The sequence below is a fragment of the Eschrichtius robustus genome, chromosome 21, assembly GCF_028021215.1.
Source record: "Eschrichtius robustus isolate mEscRob2 chromosome 21, mEscRob2.pri, whole genome shotgun sequence".
NCBI lineage: Eukaryota > Metazoa > Chordata > Mammalia > Artiodactyla > Eschrichtiidae > Eschrichtius > Eschrichtius robustus.
In genome coordinates, this window is record NC_090844.1 from 21,161,737 (window position 1) to 21,182,697 (window position 20,961).

A 20,961-nucleotide genomic window follows, 5' to 3' on the forward strand; every position below is an offset into this window, starting at 1 on the left:
TTATATAGCCCTTTTTATAGGGAGGGGCATGGTTAGTTGCTACAAACTTCTTGGTGTTGGTTCCTTTGTTCTTGAGGCCAGGTCACGGTGTTCTTATAAACCTCCACCGAAACAAATGTTATTCTCTGTTCTAACAAGAAAGGGCAAGTTCCCAAGGCTCAACTTTCACCCTCCGAGGTCCAGGCCCTGGTTTACAGGAGGGGGTCCCTTCGCGGGCCAGTTACCCTGCCCAGGAGCTTTCATCCAGCACCCAGTCTGGGTCCTCCCGCCAGCGCCCAGGCCTGGGTGAGGGGGCAGCTGGCAGCGCCCTCATGGCCAGGTCCCCAGACCCTGCCCCGCCATCATCAATGAGGGAGCCAGGCGGCCAGGACCCAGCCGGCCCTCAGTCTTTTCATTTAAACTGGAAAGAATCGTTTGTATACGATCGACAGGAATACGTGTTGTAGCAAATGCCCTTCAGGTGAATCCCCAGCTCACAGCAACTGCCCTTCTTTGAGAAGAGCCCAACCACAGAGGTGTACCTGCTAATGATGTGCAATGTCCTTGCAACTTAACCCTGGCCTCTGGCCACCTCCTAGGGGGAGACAACTGATCTAAGCTGCATCAACTTTTGAAACTTGAATGGAGAGACTGAAGCGGGTTGAAGCTGTTACCTCAACGGCAGTGTCCATATACTCCAGGTGCTGAGGCCTCCACGGACTGCGACCCATGGAGACCGCCCGCCGCCATTAGGTTGCAGACGTTGGGATCGGGGAGAGGTTCGCTGCTGCTTCGCTGCTTCAAGGTCTGGGCCTGGCTAGCGGGCGGCTGCGGCGAGGGCTCTGGGGTTCTGCGGGACCCGGCCCTCAGCCTGTCCCAGGCCCTGCAACCGCCTCTCACCTCTCACCACACTCTCTGCCGCGAGAACCACTGAGAGCTGACTGTTGGCTCAGGGTCTCGCGATAACGGTCGTGCTAACGGTCAGGCCAAATGCTTTGCTCCTATTACAGAAATGATGATAATTATTCAAATACACAACAAAACATTTATCCACATTACACATTATCATTAATAAACACCATCCCTTGTTTAGTTAAGAGTAAGAGGTTTGAAAATTGGCGGACAAAAAGGTGATGACAAGCACTATTTCCATTCTGCTACATCTCCTGCTTTATATCTGACCTTTCAAAACCAGAGTAACCAATTTGACTTTTCTCCTTCAGTCTTTCCCAGATTATTCTGGGGTCATCGGAAAGCCTGGGAAGGCTCTGATGTATTTCTCCAATAAGGGTAAGAAAGTCTTTCATATGAAGATGTTCATCTATTTTCTCTTGGAGCAGAAGTGACTCCAGTAAAGTCTTCTTCTGTTTCAGGAAGGCAGATTGGGCCAGTTCCGCTCTTTTCCTGTTACAGTTGGGACACCGAGAAGAAATGTGTTGCTTAGCTGTTACCACCTCTTTGGGTGTTGTCCTCATGTTTTTAAAATAGATTCTGTTCAAAAGCTCATCGGGGACAGTACAGTTTAAGGCATCTACCTCTGGAGCCCCTGCATCCGATCCAAGCTGCAGCTTTTTATGTCTGCTGCTCTTTTTCCCCTTAGAGTTCGCACTATGATGGATTAGGTTTATCTTAACGGTGCAGAAAGACTGCAGGGCATTCAATTCTTCAAGGGATGCCTGAGTGATTTCTGTTTCAAGTTTAGTGTCTGGTTGGTACTGGCCAGAGTTCGTTTCCTTGCCCTTGAGGTTGTTGATCCATTTTCTGCTCAACTTCTTTTCATTATTTTTGAAGTGTGAAAACTCAGATTGGTTGTCTCCATATTGCAAGCGTGAAGTCGTGGTTCCACTCTCGGATTTACTCCCAGAGGCATAGGACCAGGGCTGCCGTCCTCCAGAGGAACTGAATGAACCGGAACTCTGTACCTCATCAGTAAAGGACTCAAAGGACTCCTTAGAAAAGTCTGCCATAGTCCCGATGTCTGTCTGGGTCAATTTCCCCTGCTTCTCTGAATCCTCGGGCTTCTAGGCGGATGGCCATCACATTGCATCAGGCTCTATTCCTCATCTGCTTTGCAGTGGTCAAGATTGCCTCAGGAACTAGTCAGTCCTGAGCCCCTGGGGAATGGGTTTTGGAACTGACCGTTCCGTAAGGAAACTCTTCCGGGCAACGCCTTCCCGCTGCCTTGGCAACCAAGGGCGGTCATGCGCAGTAGGTCGCTGAGGCGCCTCGCTCCTCCCCTTCCCCCGCCCTCCCCAGAACCGACTCTGCCTGCATTGTTCCTGTCGGGTTGTCGGCGCCGCCCTCTCCGTTCGCTCTCCTGAGTCTTCTCTTTAGTGCTATTTTAGTACAAAATCTAATAATTCTCCAAAAAGTTTCAAACTCCCCTTCCCCAGGGGTCAAAAAATTGTACATGTGTGTGAGGGCAACAGGGAAAGGCGGCCTCTAATCTGAGAATACACGCCTCGCCTTCAAAAATTAAAAAAAAAAAAAAAACCCAAACAGAAAAACATCCTGCTGGCCAAAAAACACAAGCAAAACGTATATGCTAATCAGATAGCCAAGAGATCATCTAATCGTAAACCGTGTCTCAGGATAAAAATCGAAATTCTGAAACCATCCTGTAAGACTCCTGAATGGCACGGCTCCTACGTATTATTTCTCCAGCCTCATCTTGCACAGCTTTTTGTGCTGTAGCATTTTGGAACACTTTGCAGTTTTCCCAGTCACAGTTCCTCAGGTCTTTGTTCAGGCAGTGCCTCTCTGAATGGCACTTCAACACTCCTCTTCCCTCTTCGTAAGGTTAATTACTGCTCCTCTTTCAAGTCCCATTTTTTCAGGAAGGGCTTCATACCCACCCCTGCCCCATCCCTGCCCCCACTTCACAGCACAGCCTTTCTTTCCGGGTTTGCAACTGTGTTTTATGCATATTTGAGAATGCCTTCCACATCGCCCCCAGATTAAAAACCCGGTGAAAGCAGAAATCCTGTCAGTGTTATCCAGCAGTCAGCAGGTACCTGATACATAGAAGGTGCTCGATAAATCTCTGTTGAGTAAATGTGTTGAATGGTTATGGAAACAGAAGTAGTATTACCTTACACAGGTCCGCGCCTGGATCTTGTGGAATAAGTACTACCAGCTCAAGGAACTTCAGTCTATTCCTCTTCCTGAACCCCCCAAATTAGGCTGCTACTCATAATACATCCTTTTACAACAGACTTTTTAAAAATATGGTAGAGTTTTATTAACTATTCTCAGAAATTATAAAATGTTAACTCTGAAGGTTGACTTTTTCTAGATCTTAATAAATACCTGAGTCTAGGTCTTAGTAAATATCTGAGTTAATTTCAAGAGAATGGGTTTCCTTGCTCCTTTCCTTCTGTGTGTGGGGGGTGGTAGCGGTGGGGGGGATGTAATTCTAGTCTAGCCAGATATATTTAATGTTATTCCCAAAGTGCTCACTTTGGCAAAGAGTCAAAAGTCCGAAATGTTCGAAAAGCATCTCTCAAATATGAGCCAGCTCTTCATATTGAAGATAAAAGAGATTCCAACTTCATTTATTCTGCCCAAATCATATTTTATCCTATAACATTAATCTTTAAAAAGAGGTAATAGATAATTTGTGGTTAATTCCAAGTAATTTCCAGTTCAAGGTTAAAGATTTTCATTTTTAATTTCTGTTTCAAAAGTCTCCCTCATTCCCTGAAATATTTACACATTCATATTTACACACAATTCACTATAGCACACATTTTCCCCAAAACATTGAGCAAGGGAGCTGTACTTTAAAGTATATTCATATCTAGTAATATGCTAAATATCTGGAGTAATCTTTTAAATTTTTTTAAATATACTGTTATAAATACCTCGATTTTTTAAAAAATAACTTTATCCTAGAAGCAAGTAAATTTGCTAAATTAACCAATTTCTTTGTAATAACCAGCTGGACCCAGTAAACTCTTCAACATTCTAATATGTGTATTATCTAAGGAAGTAAAATAGCTCAACAGTACTACCATTATCAAAAATGACTCATGAAGACAGAAGTCAGTTTGATTTTAAACACAGAAACTATTACTCTTTGTATAAACCTATTCTCTTTACTTTTCAACTCTATCACAGAATAAAGCTTAAAGGTGACACTACTTAAAATCCACACTCTTGTTGTCAGTTTTCTATATGTGAAATATAAATAATATTTGCCTATTATCTTCCTTGTATATGAGAATTGTCAGTGATATATATGTGAAAAGAAAATCTCAGAACACTCCTTAAGCAGTACTGGCAAAATATATATATATACATATATATATTCCATATTATTTAGAAATCCTTAAGAGAATTGTGAACAAGTGTGTTGTCTTAAACTAATTTTTTTACTTTAGATGTTTCAAGTGAGAGAAAAAAACAAAAACAAAAACCAGGAATGTATAAAGGGGAAAAGGGAGTAGGGAATTGCAACTTTCCATCTTATCTAAAATCTTTTTACTATCCCAATGGATACAAGTCACTCCTACTCACTATACTGAAAGCAGATTTTATCAAGCTTTGCAGGAAAAAAAAAAGTAGTATGTCATTTTAAACATTTTTTTGTTTTTATCAGGAAAAGAAAGATCGAGGAATTAACAGGAAACATTTATAGCTGTCCCAGAAAATTCATAGAAATATTTCAGTGTCTCAATAACTTTGTTATATAATCGCTTCTTTATTTAGCAAATATCTATGAAGTTCAGAATAGTTTTTTGCAAAACTGAAATTATCTAAAACTTAACTAAAACTAAAAAAAAATTATAAAAAAGAATTATCCAATCAGCATCCAAATGTGCCAAGAACATGCTGCATTTTAATTTTCTGTTATTAATGTAATCTTCTTTACAAGTTCTCACTCATTTTAGTAGCTATGGAAAACCATTAACCTGATAATTAAGGATATCCCAGGTATTCCCATGTTAGTCAGTCTCATTTTGTCAAATCTTCAGTCATATGACTTAATATGACTCTCTAACAAAGCTATTCATTCCTTCCTTCCCTCTCCTCCTTCCCAAGACAGTGCTTTGTAGAAAGGAAAACTTTATTATCTTTGGGGCAGTTGGTGTAGGGGGCCTTAACTTTGTGCAAATCTTTTCGTTGGTCTCCACGGCATGGTGCAGGTGGTCCCTGGATGTGTGCTGTTTTCCACCAAGACACTGTTAGTCTGGTTCCTTCCAGGATCCTGACAAAATCCTAGGCTACTGGAACTTGTCAAACCCTCTCCCGGCTCTCTTGCCTGTATCTTGACACCCACAGGTACATTTCTTTCAAAGGCCTGCTGAGAAGTGATAGAGGAAAAGGGGAATGTGGTCTGGTACACACAGCATAGCCTAGAACCCTTGCAACCTAGTCATCACTCAGGCGACTTCCTGTGGCCAGCCCCTCCTCCAGAAATCTCAAGCATCTTGACATCTCTTAGGGGCTGATTGGAACGTTGGGGTCCTTTAGAAACCACATTGTGGCTGAAAGTTGCCTGGGTGGGTACGGAAAGTCATAGGAGGGAAAGAGACAAATCAGGCCTAAGCATGCCATGGCACTATTTTTATTGTCCTGCTGTCACTGTCTCTTCTCTCCATCGTTCTTAATGGGAAGCAGGGCAAAAGCTCTCCTTCCAGCTTTTCCTCAACAATTAAATATGCTTTGCAGCTATGGGGCTTAACCCCAGAGACAGGAGGTCAAAACATATTAGTCTTCCTATCGGATTCCCTCTCTCTCTCTCTCTCTCTCTCTCTCTCAACTTTCAGCTTCTTCCTGCCAGGCAAGCACTTCTCCTCTGAGGGATCACAGTGGCCTCCTTGCCAAGGTGGCATTTGGTCTGTACCCTTTCCCAAAGCCGTTGTGGTGGACAGAGTACCAAGAGGAAATCTAGTTTATGAATAAGGGAAATTAACTTGACAGATCCTTTAAAAATAGCCTGCCCTCTACATAAACTACACAGCACTGTGCTTGGTTCTGTGAACAAGCAAAATGGAAAATTATTTCCTCTCCTAAGGGTCTAAGTTGAATGTATCAGAAATCTCACTGTGAGAAACAATTTTTGTGGAGTAAGGAATCTTACATCATTCATGATAAAAAACGATTTCCATTTACAGTGCAGTGGCTGTTCTTCATATTTGAAAAATGTTATACCAGACAAATATCTCAGTCTTCACATTCTTTTTTTCCTGTGTCTTCAGTTTTGTTATATTTCTGAAATTGATGAATTGCCTTATGAAGAGCTGTGTTTTACTTTAATAGCTATTGTTTTGCAAAGATAACATATGTTTATTGTTATAGGTAGTTTAAAAGATAAAGATAAGCTACAAATATCGATTTTGAGTAAAAGTTACCTGAATTCTGACCTCCCGAAGATAGTCACTATAAACACTTACAAAACATTTTAACATTTTTCCTTGCATAATTTTTTCTTAATAAAACCTAGATTATATTGGATTATGGTTTTATGAACTCTTTTCTTCATTAGCAATAACATGAACACTTTCCCATTCAATTTATAAAAATTCTTTTTCAACATAATTTTAAAGGTGGTATTGCATTATTTGATTTATTTAACTAATAAAATTATTTAAACACAAGGCATTTCCAGGTTTTTGCTCCTAAAAATCATTGGAATAAGCATTTCTCCAGCTAAATCTCTATACACATTCATAACTATATATTTAGGATAAATTCTAGAAATTGTAATTGATAGGTCAAAAATGTATGTTTAACGTTAAGGCTTTCGAGATATCTATCCCCCTCCTCACTTTTTTACCCCCTCCCTCGTGCAGTATTTAAAAATACAAGATACAATATTATTTTGTCCATAATACTTCAGTTTATATCTCTAGTAGGTAAGGCCTTTTTAAAACCATAACCACATTATTATGATTACCACATCTAAAACATAATAATAATTCCTTAATATCACCTAATAATTATTCTGTATTCAGATCTTTCTGGTTGTCTCAAAAATCCGTTTTGCGAGTTGCAGTGTCTGAATCAGAATCCAAACAAGGTCCATTCACTGCATTTGGCTGATACTGTTCTCATGTCTCTTACACAATTTAAAAAACTAAAAAGAAAAAAATGGAGCAGGCAGAACTTTCTTCTCTATTTATAGTTATGTTCCCTATAGAACATCATTATTTTAAAGTTTTTGATTTATCCTTACAAGTTTCTTTTTGAAAATATAAATCAATATATATCTGAATCCCCTTTCTTACCAAAAAAATTATATATGTATATCTATATGCTCAGCATATTCTACACGTTGCTTCACATTTTTTTGTTTCTTCTCTTAAAAATATATTCTGGGTATCACTTCACATCAACCTATAGACATCTCTCTATGACTACATGGTATTCCATTGTGAGAATGTTTTTTCCCACAGTTGTTCCCACATTTAGATGGGCTTTTTGTGATTATAAGAAGTCAAATTTTTCTTCGTATTTTTGGAGGTGTATCTCAAACAAGATTCCTAGGAGCGAGATTACTGGATCAAAGGATAAAGGTATATGTAGTTTTTCCAAGTATTTCCAAATTCCTCCCTATAGGGGATGTACATTTTGCATTCCCGCCAGCAAACACGTGACAGGAGCTCTTTCCAAGAGCCTAGCCAACAGGAGATGTGCTCAAATTTATAAATTTTTGTGACGCTAATGGAAGAGAAATGGTATCTCAGTGTAATTTTAAATTGAATTCCTCTTATTTTAAGTAAGATTAAACACCATTTCATGTGTATAAGGGACATCTACATTTCTTTTTATGTGTACTGTCTATTCACTTATTTTACCCATTTTGCATAAGATTCTTGTTTTATTCTTCTCAATTTTTAAAAAGCACTTTAGTATCAAAATATTATTATTTATTTTTCTGTGACATAAGTTCTACATGATTTTCCCAGTTTGTCTTTTTATTTACTTATGCTGTTTGCCATGCAAAACTTTGATTTTTTATTTCATAGAGCAAATTTATAAATCATTTTCCTTGTTGTTCTTGGATTCTTTGTCACATTTAGAAAAATTTTCCCTACACCCATGTTATAAAGAAACTCACTCATGTTTTCTTACTGTACTTGTGATTCTTTTTATTCCTTTGCTTTAAAACTCTGATTCTTTTATGGTTTCTTCTCTATTACAGTATGAAGAATGAGTTTAATTTTATATTTTTCCATATGGCTATCCAGTGAGCTCAACAGTACTTACTAAAATGTTCTTTGTTACCCCACTGTCTTTAGGTGCTGCCTTTAACATAAATTCCCATATGCACTTAGGTTTTTTTTTTCTGGACTTTCAACTCTAGTACATTGGTCTGTTTTTCTATTCACATACCAAACCATACTGTTTTAATGGGCTCTATAATGTTTTAACCTCTCATAAGGCCAGAGCCCTCTCCTCCATTTGCAAGAACTTCTTGGAAGTTCTTGTTTATTTTTCCAAATGAACTTTATAACCAACTTGTCTTGCTCCAGGATAAAAGAAAAGAACATATGGTATTTTATTGAAATGCAGTGAACTTATAAACATTGGGGATTTTTTAAAATTGGGTCTTCCTATCCAGAAATATGGTATATCTTTTCATGTCTTCAAGGGTATTTTGGCATCTTTTAGGTATTTTTCTTCATTTAGGTTTTGTCCCTTTCTTTTTAAGTTTATGTATTTTATTTTGTTTTATTATATACATTTTCTTTTAGTGATTGTAACATACGTTGTTTCTTCTACTATATTTTCTAACTGGTTATTATTTGTGTATTAGAATGCTACAGATTTCAACATTTTTATTTTATAGCTTGCTAGTTTAGCTTTAGAGTAGGTTTTTATTTTATTAAGGTTATTTATTTTATTTTTTAAATTGGCTTGTTTCTTTTTTGGCTGTACAGTTCTATGAATTTTAACACATTTATAGATTCATGTAACCAACACCAAAATCAGGATACAGAATCCCCTTGTGCTATCTCACTGATAGTCATCCCCTCAACCTACCCATGATGTTCAGAGCTGTGAAGGAAGGATATATTCCAGGCCTCTCTCCTTGACTAGTAGCTGGCCATCTTCATGATCATATAGCATCCTCCCTGTCTGCATGTCTGTGTGTCCAAATTTCACCTTTTCAGAAAGACATCAGCCATCAGTCCTACCCTAATGACCTCATTTTAACTTGATCACCTCTGTAAACACCCTATCTACAAACAAAGTCTCATTCTGAGGTACTGGGAGGGGGGTTAGGACTTCAACATAAGAATTTGGGGGTGGGGGAGATAATTCAACCTATAACAGGTGAATTATATGAAAACCAGATCAAGGGCTAATTGGACAGTCTGCCTCTAGGATAGATGTTTAGTATAAAACTGCCTGTGATTTGCTACGTGAGAAAAATAAAATTGTTAAGTACAGGGACTTAAGACAAACTGCCTTATAGGTGTACCTAGAGCTACATTACAGTAAGTATCACTTTATTTCTCTGTAAATTAAGCATATTTGTTTTAGATGGTGACCCATCGGAGCCTTTATGAGTGCAAATTATAGTTCTGCCACTATCACGAACTTGACTGACCAGCCTGTAGATTGTTTACATCTAGTATTTTAAGTTAGAAATTATTGTTCTTATTGGAAAATAAGTAAAATTTAAATTTTTAATTTTATGCAGTTTTTTAAAAGATATTTTGATTGGTGTATTTCAGGATTTTTAATGTTTGTAGGCATTAAACAATGACTTCCCACTGCTTCATCTGAGTATCTGGTAAAATTCCAAAGAAGTGTAGGTCATAAATAACTCAGTTATTTTAGAAATAAATATCTTCAATATATTTAAGGGCATCAATGGTGATATTCTTCACAAGAAAAAATGTTAAGTGTGAATTTGAATTGTATGATATCTTTTGCAATTTGGTTTTGAAAATTCTATGTTAACAACATATTATATAGGTTTTCTAGCCTTATTTATTTCCCATTCATTGTAGTTTAAATTCAGAGCTGTTCTCAGCATCTTTATGCAATTTTATGCAGTTAGGTTCCTGAGCCTTCCGGCAATACTATTTCAGATTGACCTTGGCATCTAGCAAATTAATATAAATTTGAACCTTAATACAATGTATTTCTCTTCAAAGCACAGAGGTTATATGAAATGAATTCAGACATTTTGCCATTGAGTTGAATTTGAGTTAAATAGTCTTGTGTTTTCCTTGAGGGACAGAGGTCTGTGGCTCTGGATGATTGGAGAAAAAGATAAAAATTCACAGTGGTTTTCCTGAAAATTACTGCATAGAATTATTTTTCCTCTACTCAATATCTTTGTAAAGCATGTTACTGTAATTTTCCTACTCACAAAGTCAGCTTTCACTGTACAATGAATATTCATATGATTGCATAGGGCTGAATGACAGAAATTGCAAATAATTTCATCTGAGACAAATCTTTCTGTAGAAGTATTTTAATGAAGTCTTCAAAGTAATCATAAAAATATCACTGTGCTCTGGAAAGACATCTAATTCCATAAATTGAGCTCACAGGCTTAACTTATTTTATCTCCTTATTTTAGATAGGCATTTTCCAAAAACAAACTCTATCACTGAAGAATGTAGGACTGTTTCTTTAGAGCCTTCCATGCTTAACTTGAAAGCTGTCAACCCAGGAGGCTGAAACAGAGCAAGATTATGAAACCTGAGTGAATAGCTCATTCTTTGCGCCCATGCCCTTGCTGCGTGCTGCCCCATGGTACAGGCCTGGGAGGTATGCACTATGATAGCTAATGAAGCACTTCCTTTATGTCCCACTGACCAGAACTCTTATTTGAAGCCCGCATATTATGCCACTGAAATCGTACAATGTCAGCCTTTGTTCTGGGTAGTAGAAGCTGTTTCTTGTCTTTTCTGTTGCTAAATTTTATGCATCAAACTTGTGAGACCCTTTATTAATACGTGTGGCTGTCATTAAACCACACTGCTGTTTGTGAAGTTGGTTTTGTTTGTTTGTTTTGTTGTGTTCTCCCCTCTTTTATTATAACACCCCCCCCAAAGCCACAAATTTATCATTTTGAAACCACTCAGAGACAAAGGCTTAGAAGTGAAAACCCTCCTGCAAGGCCCTCCTCTATGTTAAATATAGTGATAACAAGTAACATTATAAGAATAAAATTCACCCAGAATGAAGAGAACAGCATCAAATGGATCAAAATTAATTGGACTGCCTAATCCTAAATGTAGTTGAGAAGTATTAAAGTGGTCCACTTGTTATATTTTAACATGTTATTCTCATATGGTGTTATCCGATTAGGCACCTTCTTTCCTCAACTGTTAATTACATAGGTATGTCCCAATGCAAGATTCGATAAAGTGAGCTAAAGAACAATCGAGAGTGATTGCCATAGAGCTCTATAAAATATGGGCTTCAGTTTACCTAAATACACACAAGAAATGTTGAAAGTTTCCTCAGAGCATATAAATTTTAAAAAGAAAAAAATTTGAAGGAGTTGCATCAATTCCTTCCTTTTGCTTCTTGTAATGTGATAGGGACAGCAGCAGCCGTCTCTTGGGGTGGTGTTAAGTATTGTAAGTGACAATATGAACAAGAGCTTATTACCCGGAACTTCCCTGGTGGCGCAGTGGTTAGGAATCCGCCTGCCATTGCAGGGGACACAGGTTCGAGTCCTGGTCCGGGAAGATCCCACATGCCACAGAGCAACTAAGCCCATGCGCCACAACTACTGGGCCTGCACGCTAGAGCTCGCGAGCCGCAACTACTGAAGCCCACGTGCCTAGAGTCCACGCTCCACAACAAGAGAAGCCACCGCAGTGAGAAGCCCAGGCACTGCAACAAAGAGTAGCCCCTGCTCGCCGCAACTAGAGAAAGCCTGTGCACAGCAACGAAGACCCAACACAGCACAAAATTCATTCATTCATTCATTCATTCATTTTTTTAAAAAAGAGCTTATTATCCAATACATGGACATTGTGGTCACCACCATCATTACAGTTCTGGGGTAGATTTAATAGTGAACCTGAAGACTGAGATCCTTCTAATACTAGCTCTTCCATTATGAGTTATCTGATTTTTAATAAGCGTTTTACTTTTCTGATAAAGTTTCGTATTTGTATCTTACCAACCCAATAAGATGGTCCAAAGCACTATCTTGCACTTAAAAATACTTTGAATGGCAAATAACTACAAGTTACTTCCTCGAATGAAAAAAATAAAGTTATTAAAACACGTGAACTCCTTGAGTCCTACTAGTTTAACATTGCTACCATTCTCATATTTTTTCTGATTTTCTAATCTCCCAATTTTAATGAGATTATCAAACTTTTCAGGTCAATAGAATATAAATGCCAGAAAAGTAAATCTCACAATGCCAGCCTTTGTTCTAACCAGCAGAGGTCAAGTTCTGTCCTTTCCTCTGCTAAAATGCATGCACCAAACTTGTTAAACTCTTTAAATATAGATGAATATCCCTACATAGAATTTATTTTGTATTCCTCCTTTCATTTCATATTTTTAGCTTAAAAAATGTAAAAATGTTTTCTATCAAATAGTATAGTCTTTGATTAAGGAATATGTTGTTAGTGTGTAAAGCTATAATCTGAATTAGTTTCAGATTTTGATTTCATGTTAGAACATGTATATTAGCATTAGAATATATTCATAGACTGTAATATTAATAATAGCATTAATGCATTTGTGTCAGACCTGTAGTATGTCCAATAATTGCTTAATCAGCTCTCCACACGACACATTAAGATATTTTTGAAGTATACCTAAAAAAACTATTGAATTCTCATAAAATTTCCCCAAATATGATGATGTCCCTCCTCTACATTCCTCACCTAATACTCGTATTGCTTAGAAGTATGTTAGAGATCAAAATCAATTTTGGAGAAGAAATCATTTGGAGTAGGAGTTTAAAACCACAAATACGGTTCTGCCAACATTTTCAAGTTATATGTAGGTCTTCTTTTCTAAGTATTTCACTGTCTCACAGAAAAAGATATCTTGGGTAAGTATCTATTTTATACTTGACAAGTTTATCCAAACAAAATTATTAAACAAAGATAAATTCCATATGAGATTATAGTGCTATTTTGTCAATATTTTTAGTAATTTGTATTTGAGTTCCAAATTATCATCTTGATTGGGTGCTTCTCAGGAGAGATAGTATTTTTTCCATCTATTTGGCATGCCCACCCTCCACCCCTCAGCGTAAACTGTATCTCACAGTCAGATCTGCTGTAGCCCAGTGACTCAGAAACATCATGTTCTAAGACTCACAGAGCAAAAGGAATTCAAAAGGATACCCAGCAACATACTTCCACTTATATAGTATTCCATTTCCCAAAAAAGGACAGCAAATTTTTTAAAATTTCTATGTAATTTGATTTCCTACAGTTTTTCCTACTACTACTATTTGAAGATACTTGTGTCATTGAAAGTCTAGAATTATTAGATATTAAAAGTAATCAGATAATAAATATTGAGTAATTGGAATATGGACAAGAAATTGTGGTTATGAGGTTAGAAACTCACAAAAGAGCCCAAGAGTCTCAATTCTAGGAGTCATCCGTGGGTGCTTCCTCTTCCCCACCACACACTTCCAATCAGTCACAAAATCCAGTGACAACACCTCCGCAAACTGGCTGCTTCCCTTTTGTGCCTTCTCAAATCCCCTAGTCAAGGACGCCACCATTTTCCACTGGACTTAATGCACCTATCTTCAAGTTGCCTTCACAAGCTCTCAACTCTTCTCATGTTCTTCACTTCATTTCTTCCTTCCTTCCACTCCAACTCCTTTCTAAACAATTATCCTCACTGCAACCACAATGAGGCACAACTCAGACTCTGTCCCTCCCTTTCATGTTTCTTACTGTTTCTCGTCATTTTGTCTTCTCTGAAACCACTGGTTTCAAGTTACTTCCTCGAATACGGATTGGCTTTTTCAGATTGCAAAACAAAAACAAAAACAAAAACAAAAACAAAACAAAACAAGAAAACAGTGAAGCGTTCGGGATAATACTGTTACTAAAGGCTTTCTGTGAAAACACTTGAGGGAGGGGGACCTTCAAGATGCGGAAGAGTAAGACGTGGAGATCACCTTCCTCCCCACAAATACATCAGAAATACATCTACATGTGGAACAACTCCTACAGAACACCTACTGAATGCTGGCAGAAGACCTCAGATTTCCCAAAAGGCAAGAAACTCCCCACATACCTGGGTAGGGCAAAAGAAAAAAGAAAAAAGAGAGACAAAAGAATAGGGACGGGACCGCACCAGTGGGAGGGAGCTGTGAAGGAGGAAAGGTTTCCACACACTAGGAAGCCCCTTCATGGGCAGAGACTGCGGGTGGCGGAGGGGGAAGCTTCGGAGCCACGGAGGAGAGCGCAGCCACAGGGGTGCGGAGGACAGAGTGGAGAGATTCCCGCACAGAGGATCGGTGCCGACCAGCACTCACCAGCCCGAGAGGCTTGTCTGCTCACCCGCCGGGGTGGGCGGGGGCTGGGAGCTGAGGCTCGGGCTTCAGAGGTCAGATCCCAGGGAGAGGACTGGGGTTGGCTGCGTGAACACAGCTTGAAGGGGCTAGTGCGACATAGCTAGACAGGAGGGAGTCTGGGAAAAGAGACTTTTTCTTCCCTCTTTGTTTCCTGGTGCGCGAGGAGAGGGGATTAAGAGCGCCCCTTAAAGCAGCTCCAGAGATTGGCGCGAGGCGAGGCTATCAGCGTGGACCCCAGAAACGGGCATGGGATGCTAAGGTCGCTGCTTCAGCCACCAGGAAGCCTGTGTGCAAGCACAGGTCACTCTCCACACCTCCCCTCCTGGGAGCCTGTGCAGCCCGCCACTGCCAGGGTCCCGTGATCCAGGGACAACTTCCACGAGAGAACGCATGGCGCGCCTCAGGCTGGTGCAACGTCACGTGGTCTCTGCCGCCGCAGGCTCGCCCCGCATCCATACCCCTCCCTCCCCCCGGCCTGAGTGAGCCAGAGCCCCCGAATCAGCTGCTTCCTTAACCCCGTCCTGTCTGAGCGAAGAACAGATGCCCTCAGACGACCTACACGCAGAGGCGGGTCCAAATCCAAATCCGAACTCCAGGAGCTGTGTGAACAAAGAAGAGAAAGGAAAATCTCTCCCAGCAGCCTCAGGAGCAGCAGATTAAATCTCCACAATCAACTTAATGTACCCTGCATCTGTGGAATACCCAAATAGACAACGAATCATCCCAAATTGAGGAGGTGGATTTTGGGAGCAACGATATATATATATTTTTCCCTTTTTCTCTTTTTGTGAGTGTGTATGTGTATGCTTCTGTGTGTGATTTTGTCTGTATTGCTTTGCTTTTACCATTTGTCCTAGGGTTCTCTCTGTCCGGTATTTTTTGTTTGTTTTGTTTTTTCTGTTTGTTTGGGGTTTTTTTTTTAGTATAGTTTTTAGCGCTTCTTATCATTGGTGGATTTATTCTTTGGTTTGGTTGCTCTCTTCTTTCTTACTTTCTTTTTTTATAATTACTTAAAAAATTTTTTTTGAATAATTATTTTTTATTTTAATAACTTTATTTTATTTTATCTTCTCTTTCTTTCTTTCTTTCTTTCTTTCTTCCTTCCTTCCTTCCTTCCTTCCTTCCTTTCTTTCTTTCTTCCTTTCTTCCTTTCTTCCTTTCTTCCTTTCTTTCTTTCTTTTTCTCCCTTTTATTCTGAGCCGTGTGGATGACAGGCTCTTGGTGCTCCAGCCAGATGTCAGGGCTGTGCCTCAGAGGTGGGAGAGGCAAGTTCAGGACATTGGTCCACAAGACAACTCCCAGCTCCACATAATATCAAACGGCGAAAATCTCCCAGAGATCTCCATCTCAACGCCATGACCCAGCTCCACTCAACGACCAGCAAGCTCCATTGCTGGACACCCTATGCCAAACAACTAGCAAGACAGGAACACAACACACCTATTAGCAGAGAGGCTGCCGGAAATCATAATAAGGCCACAGACACCCCAAAATACACCACCAGACGTGGACCTGCCCACCAGAAAGACAAGATCCAGCTTCATCAACCAGAACACAGGCACCAGTCCCCTCCACCAGGAAGCCTACACAACCCACTGAACCAACCTTAGCCACTGGGGGCAGACACCAAAAACAATGGGAACTACGAACCTGCAGCCTGCGAAAAGGAGATGCCAAACACAGTAAGTTAAGCAAAATGAGAAGACAGAGAAACACACAGCAGATGAAGGAGCAAGGCAAAAACCCACCAGACCAAACAAATGAAGAGGAAATAGGCAGTCTACCTGAAAAAGAATTCAGAATAATGATAGTAAAGATGATTCAAAATCTTGGAAATAGAATGGAGAAAATACAAGAAACGTTTAACAAGGACCTAGAAGAATTAAAGAGCAAACAAACAGTGATGAAAAACACAATAAATGAAATTAAAAATTCTTTAGAAGGGGTCAATAGCAGAATAACTGAGGCAGAAGAACGGATATGTGACCTGGAAGATAAAATAGTGGAAATAACTACTGCAGAGCAGAATAAAGAAAAAAGAATGAAAAGAATTGAGGAGAGTCTCAGAGACCTCTGGGACAAAATTAAACGCACCAACATTTGAATTATAGGCGTTCCAGAAGAAGAAGAGAAAAAGAAAGGGACTGAGAAAATATTTGAAGAGATCATAGTTGAAAACTTCCCTAATATGGGAAAGGAAATAGTTAATCAAGCCGAGGAAGCACAGAGAGTCCCATACAAGATAAATCCAAGGAGAAACATGCCAAGACACATATTAATCAAACTATCAAAAATTAAATACAAAGAAAAAATATTAAAAGCAGCAAGGGAAAAACAACAAATAACACAAACGGGAATCCCCATAAGGTTAACAGCTGATCTTTCAGCAGAAACTCTGCAAGCCAGAAGGGAGTGGCAGGACATATTTAAAGTGATGAAGGGGAAAAACCTACAACAAAGATTACTCTACCCAGCAAGGATCTCATTCAGATTTGATGGAGAAATTAAAACCTTTACAGATAGGCAAAAGCTAAGAGAATTCAGCACCACCAAACCAGCTTTACAACAAATGCTAAAGGAACTTCTCTAGGCAGGAAACACAAGAGAAGGAAAAGACCTAAAATAACAAACCTGAAACAACTAAGAAAATGGTCATAGGAACATACATATCAATAATTACCTTAAATGTAAAAGGATTAAATGCTTCAACCAAAAGACATAGACTGGCTGAATGGATACAAAAACAAGACCCATATATATGCTGTCTACAAGAGACCCGCTTCAGACCTAGGGACACATACAGACTGAAAGTGAGGGGATGGAAAAAGATATTCCATGCAAATGGAAATCAAAAGAAAGCTGGAATAGCAATTCTCATATCAGACAAAATAGACTTTAAAACAAAGAGTGTTATAAGAGACAAAGAAGGACACTACATAATGATTAAGTGATCAATCCAAGAAGAAGATATAACAATTGTAAATATTTATGCACCCAACATAGGAGCACCTCAATACATAAGGCAAATGCTAACAGCCATAAAATGGGAAATCGACAGTAACACAATCATAGTAGTGGACTTTAACACCCCACTTTCACCAATGGACAGATCATCCAAAATGAAAATAAATAAGGAAACACAAGTTTTAAATGATACATTAAACAAGATGGACTTAATTGATATTTATAGGACATTCCATCCAAAAACAGCAGAATACACTTTTTTCTCAAGTGCTCATGGAACATTCTTCAGGATAGATCATATCTTGGGTCACAAATCAAGCCTTGGTAAATTTAAGAAAATTGAAATCGTATCAAGTATCTTTTCTGACCACAACGCTATGAGACTAGATATCAATTACAGGAAAAAATCCGTTAAAAATACAAACACATGGAGGCTAAACAATACACTATTTAATAACCAAGAAATCACTGGCGAAATCAAAGAGGAAATCAAAAAATACCTAGAAACAAATGACAATGAAAACACGACAACCCAAAACCTATGGGATGCAGTAAAAGCAGTTCTAAGAGGGAAGTTTATAGCAATACAATCCTACCTTAAGAAACAAGAAACATCTCAAATAAACAACCTAACCTTACACCTAAAGCAATTAGAGAAAGAAGAACAAAAAAACCCCAAAGTTAGCAGAAGGAAAGAAATCATAAAGATCAGATCAGAAATAAATGAAAAAGAAAGGAAGGAAACGATAGCAAAGATCAATAAAACTAAAGGCTGGTTCTTTGAGAAGATAAACAAAATTGATAAACCATTAGCCAGACTTATCAAGAAAAAGAGGGAGAGGACTGAAATCAATAAAATTAGAAATGAAAAAGGAGAAGTAACCACTGACACTGCAGAAATACAAAGGATCATGAGAGATCACTACAAGCAACTATATGCCTATAAAATGGACAACCTGGAAGAAATGGACAAATTCTTAGAAATGCACAATGTTCCAAGACTGAACCAGGAAGAAATAGAAAATATGGACAGATCAATCACAAGCACTGAAATTGAAACTGATTAAAAATCTTCCAACAAACAAAAGCCCAGGACCAGATGGCTTCACAGGTGAATTGTATCAAACATTTAGAGAAGAGCTAACACCTATATCTCAAATTCTTCCAAAATATAGCACAGGGAGGAACACTCCCAAACTTATTTTACGAGGCCACCATCACCCTGATACCAAAACCAGAGAAAGATGCCACAAAAAAAGAAAACTACAGGCCAATATCACTGATGAACATAGATGCAAAAATCCTCAACAAAATACTAGCAAACAGAATCCAACAGCACATTAAAAGGATCATACACCATAATCAAGTGGGGTTTATCCCAGGAATGCAAGGATTCTTCAGTATACGCAAATCAATCAACGTGATACACCATATTAACAAATTGAAGGAGAAAAACCATATGATCACCTCAATAGATGCAGAAAAAGCTTTCAACAAAATTCAACACCAATTTATGATAAAAAAAGTCTGCAGAAAATAGGCATACAGGGAACTTACCTCAACATAATAAAGGCCATATATGATGAACCCACAGTCAACATCGTCCTCAATGGTGAAAAACTGAAACCATTTCCACTAAGATCAGGAACAAGACAAGGTTGCCCACTCTCACCACTATTATTCAACATAGCTTTGGAAGTTTTAGCCACAGCGATCAGAGAAGAAAAAGAAATAAAAGCAACCCAAATCAGAAAAGAAGAAGTAACACTATCAATGTTTGCAGATGACATGATACTATACATAGAGAATCCTAAAGATGCCACCAGAAAACCACTAGAGCTAATCAATGAATTTGGTGAAGTAGCAGGATACAAAATTAATGCACAGAAATCTCTTGCATTCCTATACACTAATGATGAAAAATCTGAAAGGGAAATTAAGGAAACACTTCCATTTACCATTGCAACAAAAAGAATAAAATACCTATGAATAAACCTACCTAAGGAGACAAAAGACCTGTATGCAGAAAACTATAAGACACTGCTGAAAGAAATAAAAGATGATACAAATGGATGGAGAGATATACCATGTTCTTGGATTGGAAGAATCAACATTGTGAAAATGACTATACTACCCAAAGCAATCTACACATTCAATGCAATCCCTATCAAACTACCAATGGCATTTTTCACAGAACTAAAACAAAAAATTTCACGATTTTTGTGGAAACTCAAAAGACCCCGAATAGCCAAAGCAATCTTGAGAAAGAAAAATGGAGCTGGAGGAATCAGGCTCCCTGACTTCAGACTATACTACAAAGCTACAGTAATCAAGACAGTATGGTACTGGCACAAAAACAGAAATATAGATCAATGGAACAGGATAGAAAGCCCAGAGATAAATACACGCACATATGGCCACCTTATCTTTGATAAAGGAGGCAAGAATATACAGTGGAGAAATGACAGGCTCTTCAATAAGTGGTGCTGGGAAAACTAGACAGCTACATGTGAAAGAATGAAATTAGAACACTCCCTAACACCATACACAAAAATAAACTCAAAATGGATTAAAGACCTAAATGTAAGGCCAGACACTATAAAACTCTTAGAGGAAAACATAGGAAGAACACTCTTTGACATAAATCACAGCAAGATCCTTTTTGACCCACCTCCTAGAGAAATGGAAATAAAAGCAAAAATAAACAAATGGGACCTAATGAAACTTAAAAGCTTTTGCGCAGCAAAGGAAACCATAAACAAGACCAAAAGACAACCCTCAGAATGGGAGAAAATATTTGCAAATGAAGCAACTGACATAGGATCAATCTCCAAAATTTACAAGCAGCTCATGCAGCTCAATATCAAAAAAACAAACAACCCAATTCAGAAATGGGCTGAAGACCTAAATAGACATTTCTCCAAAGAAGATATACAGATTGCCAACAAATACATGAAAGAATGCTGAACATCATTAATCATTAGAGAAATACAAATCAAAACTATAATGAGATATTATCTCACACTGGTCAGAATGGCCATCATCAAAAAATCTACAAACAATAAATGCTGGAGAGGGTGTGGAGAAAAGGGAACCCTCTTGCACTGTTGGTGGGAATGTAAATTGATAAAGCCACTATGGAGAACAGTATGGAGGTTCCTTAGAAAACTAAAAATAGAACTACCATATGACCCAGCAATCCCACTACTGGGCATATACCCTGAGAAACCATACTTCATAAAGAGTCATGTACCACAATGTTCATTTCAGCTCTATTTACAATAGCCAGGACATGGAAGAAACCTAGAGTGTCCATCAACAGATGAATGGATAAAGAAGATGTGGCACATATATACCATGGAATATTACTCAGACATAAAAGGAAACGAAATTGAGTCATTTGTAGTGAGGTGGATGGACCTAGAGTCTGTCATACAGAGTGAAGTAAGTCAGAACGAGAAAAACAAATACCGTATGCTAACACATGTATATGGAATCTAAAAAACAAACAAAAAAAATGGTCATGAAGA

At 38.5% G+C, this 20,961-nt stretch overlaps 1 protein-coding gene across 1 annotated transcript; it reads right to left on the reverse strand.

Annotated features, from left to right (window-relative positions):
* Nucleotides 1-1,010: 1,010 nt before the first annotated feature.
* C21H8orf48 (chromosome 21 C8orf48 homolog) lies at nucleotides 1,011-2,109 on the reverse strand. Its single transcript, XM_068532022.1, has one exon. It carries the CDS (start codon nucleotides 1,944-1,946, stop codon nucleotides 1,137-1,139), a length of 810 nt encoding a protein of 269 aa, XP_068388123.1. The 5' UTR covers nucleotides 1,947-2,109; the 3' UTR covers nucleotides 1,011-1,136.
* Nucleotides 2,110-20,961: the final 18,852 nt, after the last annotated feature.